General features: G+C 45.5%; 1 protein-coding gene across 1 annotated transcript in view; it reads left to right on the top strand.

The window, feature by feature from the left end:
• Window positions 1–70: 70 nt before the first annotated feature.
• Window positions 71–3,306, top strand: part of LOC147819760 (uncharacterized) — a gene marked incomplete at its 5' end in the record, with an annotated part of 7,886 nt that continues 4,650 nt past the window's right edge. Inside the window, 3 exons of the mRNA XM_087171818.1 lie at window positions 71–594; window positions 2,014–2,325; window positions 2,415–2,621. Of these exons, the coding sequence (XP_087027944.1) occupies window positions 71–594; window positions 2,014–2,325; window positions 2,415–2,621 (1,043 nt within the window). The remainder of the gene's footprint in view (window positions 595–2,013; window positions 2,326–2,414; window positions 2,622–3,306) is intronic.

Raw genomic sequence — 3,306 nt, 5'->3', positions numbered from 1 at the left:
TTTTGTTTTGTTTTTTTGGAAAAAAAGTCTTAATTTACCCAGAATTCATTGTACCACAATCCAGTTTAAGAGATTAAATCTGTCTTTTTCTCTCTGTTCATAGTTTCCTGTTTTCCCTCCTCAGGTCTCCTGGCGTCTCTACAGAGCACGCTCAGCAACCCCTCCCTGCAGTCGTCGCTAAGCAACCCCAACATCCAGTCATCACTCAGCAGCCACTCCTTCTCTAACTCTCTGAGCTCCGCCTCCCTGCACTCGTCTCTCAGTAACCCCTCGCTGCAGTCGTCCCTCAGCTCCTCCCCCTCCCTGCCGTCCTCCCTCAGCAGCCAATCGCTGCACTCCTCCCTCAGTAACTCCTCCCTCCAGTCGGCGTCCAGCGGTAACCCCAGCTACAGCAGCGGAGTGGGCGGGTCCAGCTCCTGCTCCTCTTCCTATTCGCCGCTGCTCAGCGGACAGGGTCAGCCGTCACTAAGCACGTCGCCGCGGAGACGAGCCCAGCTGTCCCCGCTCATCCTGCCCATGGGAGGGGAGTCGCGGAGGCATCACTCCAAGCAGTTCTCCCCCACCATCTCCCCCACCCTGTCCTCCATCACACAGGTAACACACACACACTGTCACAGCCACTGCATCTAACAACCAATCAGATGATCCAACATGTCCGACTTTAAAACTGCACACATCGTGGACAAAGCAAAATGATTTAGTATGAACTCAGAGAGTCAGTGTGGATGATTCAGAACATTTAATAAAACAAGGGACAAATAAGGAAAAAAGGAAGATCTGTCGGAGGGAAAACCTGTGGAGAATGAATTAAGAATGAGTGGTTCACTTTTCTTTCTTTTGACCTCTGTGTTTTTTATCTCTGTTTGTTTTTATCTCTGTGTGTTTTTATCTCTGTGTGTTTTTATCTCTGTGTTTTTATCTCTGTGTGTTTTTATCTCTGTGTGTTTTTATCTCTGTGTTTTTATCTCTGTGTGTTTTTATCTCTGTGTGTTTTTATCTCTGTGTTTTTATCTCTGTGTGTTTTTATCTCTGTGTGTTTTTATCTCTGTGTTTTTATCTCTGTGTGTTTTTATCTCTGTGTGTTTTTATCTCTGTGTGTTTACTACATGTCAATATTAATAAGGACCAAAATAAATGGAACTCAAGTTTGATTTAAAACCGTCTGGGACACACAAGGGAAACACACCTACACACCTTTCTTATACTGCTGTCCCGACATGAACAACCAATCAAAACAGTCCCTAAAACTAGAGTCACCTCCTCACTTCCTGTTTCTCCAGAGTCAGAGAAAATATGAACCGTGTGTGAAATTTGGTCACAACTGCTGTGAAGTCTTGAGTAGTGGCTAAAAAGTGTTTTAGTGACCTTGACCTTTGACCTTTAGCCACCAAAAACGAATCGGTTCATTCTTGAGACTTGGGTCGTTCATCCACAGAACCAGCTTCAGCTCTGCGGCTGAGTTGATTTATAATTGTGGTTTTTGTTTGTGGCGGTTTAAAGTGCGATCACATGCTCATGGTTAGTGAAGGGCAGCTTTATTTATTTATTCATTAATCGGCTCGATAACACGTTATAAATCATTAATAAGCTGTAATAACACATCAAATCAAAGGGGCTACAGTGACTTGTTGCTTGCCAAATAGTGAGCCCTCATGTATCTGCATCTGTAGCTGCTGCTTCAACACGTTTGTTCAGTCACTAGTAATCTTACTGGTCAGAAAGTTTGGCATATTAATAAATGATGAGTTACACTTTAAAGGCTCCTGTTAACAGTTATAAATGGTAGCAACTCGAAGATTAATGAGTAGGAAGCATTAACTTGACCTTGCCAAATAGTGAGCCTGCATCAATGTATGAATCCTGCTATAACTTGTTTCTAATTGTTTATTTATGATTATTATTATTATAAATTAATAACCTGATCATGAACCATTTATAAATCCTTTATAAGGGTCGTCTTATTGTGAAGTGGTACCGATAAACTTCCTGCTAACAGCCCCGCCTCCTCCACAGGGCGTCCCTCTGGACACCAGCAAACTGCCCCTGGACCAGAGGCTTCCTCCGTACCCCCTCAGTCAATCCCACCAGCACCAGCCGGGCCCCCACCAGCCCCTCCCCGGTCTGCCCGGCTCCCAGTCCGGCCAGCAGCCTCCTCCGCTGGGTCAACACCACCACCAACAGCTGCACCGCCTCCAGCAGCCGCGGCCCAACGCCCAGCAACAGCAGCAGCAGCAGCAGCAGCAGCAGCAGCAGCAGCAGCAGCAGCAGCAGCAGCTCCACCTGCAGAACCTGCGCAACCAGCACATGCAGCAGCACTTTGGAACGGTAAGATTCATCCACGTTAAGAGATAAATAACAGTCAGCTGTTTAGTTCAGCTCACACAGATGATGATGGTGTGTCTGTTTCTCTGCAGCAACAGAGGCAGATGGTGCCGCACATGAACACAACGAACACGTCGCTGATAAAGAACGAGAGCGCGTTGGATCAGTGCGTCCAGAGCTCCTCGTCCTCTCAGTGTCACGTCAAACATGAAGCGGAGCAGCAGGTGGAGCAGCACAGAGTCGGCGGCCTCCCGCAGATCCAACAGATCAGCCACAACCTGGCCACGGACCTCTACAACGTGAGTAATGACAGCGACAATCTAAAGGGTTCATCCTCTGAGAAGCACGAATTTGTTCAAGTTTTCGTGTCAATCTGCCCTTTGAATTTAGATGTTTTTTATGTACAAGTGAGAAGTTTGTCCCGATAGTGACACAGCAGGAAAATCATGAGGGTTCATCCTCCTGGGACCAGGAATATCCACAGAATATTTCAGGGTAATTGTTAGCTTAAGGAAGTGTTACAGGGAATGTTGTTCTGATGGTGGCAGAGGTTAGCAGGGTAACTGAAATCATGAGGGTTCATCCTCTGGAGACCATAAATATCCACAGAATATTTGTTCTGATAATTGGGTGATTGTTAGTTTAAGATACCTTAGCATGAATCAGAGTGTTGGTTATGGGGAATTTTGTCCTGATAGTGACACATTAGGAAAATTAGGAAGTATCCTCTGGGGACCATGAATAGTAACAGAATATTTCAGCTGATAATTACTGTAGGTAATTATTAGCTTAAGGTACCTTAGCATGAATCAAAGTGTTATGGGTAACTTTCTTCTGATGGTGGCACTAAAGGGAAAGGTCAGGCGGTCCTGGGGGTTCATCCTCTGAGGAGCAGGAAGGTTCACATAAAGATCTGTGATACTCTGGCCACTTGATGTCTAGTTGTCTGAGTTAATGTGTTTGAAGACAGTTTTAATATCAAAT

Source organism: Seriola lalandi, unplaced genomic scaffold (assembly GCF_002814215.2).
Source record: "Seriola lalandi dorsalis isolate HSWRI2012SDOR001 ecotype SW California unplaced genomic scaffold, Sedor1 jcf7180002049788, whole genome shotgun sequence".
Taxonomy (NCBI): Eukaryota; Metazoa; Chordata; class Actinopteri; order Carangiformes; family Carangidae; genus Seriola; species Seriola lalandi.
This window is presented reverse-complemented; position numbering and strand designations above follow the sequence as displayed.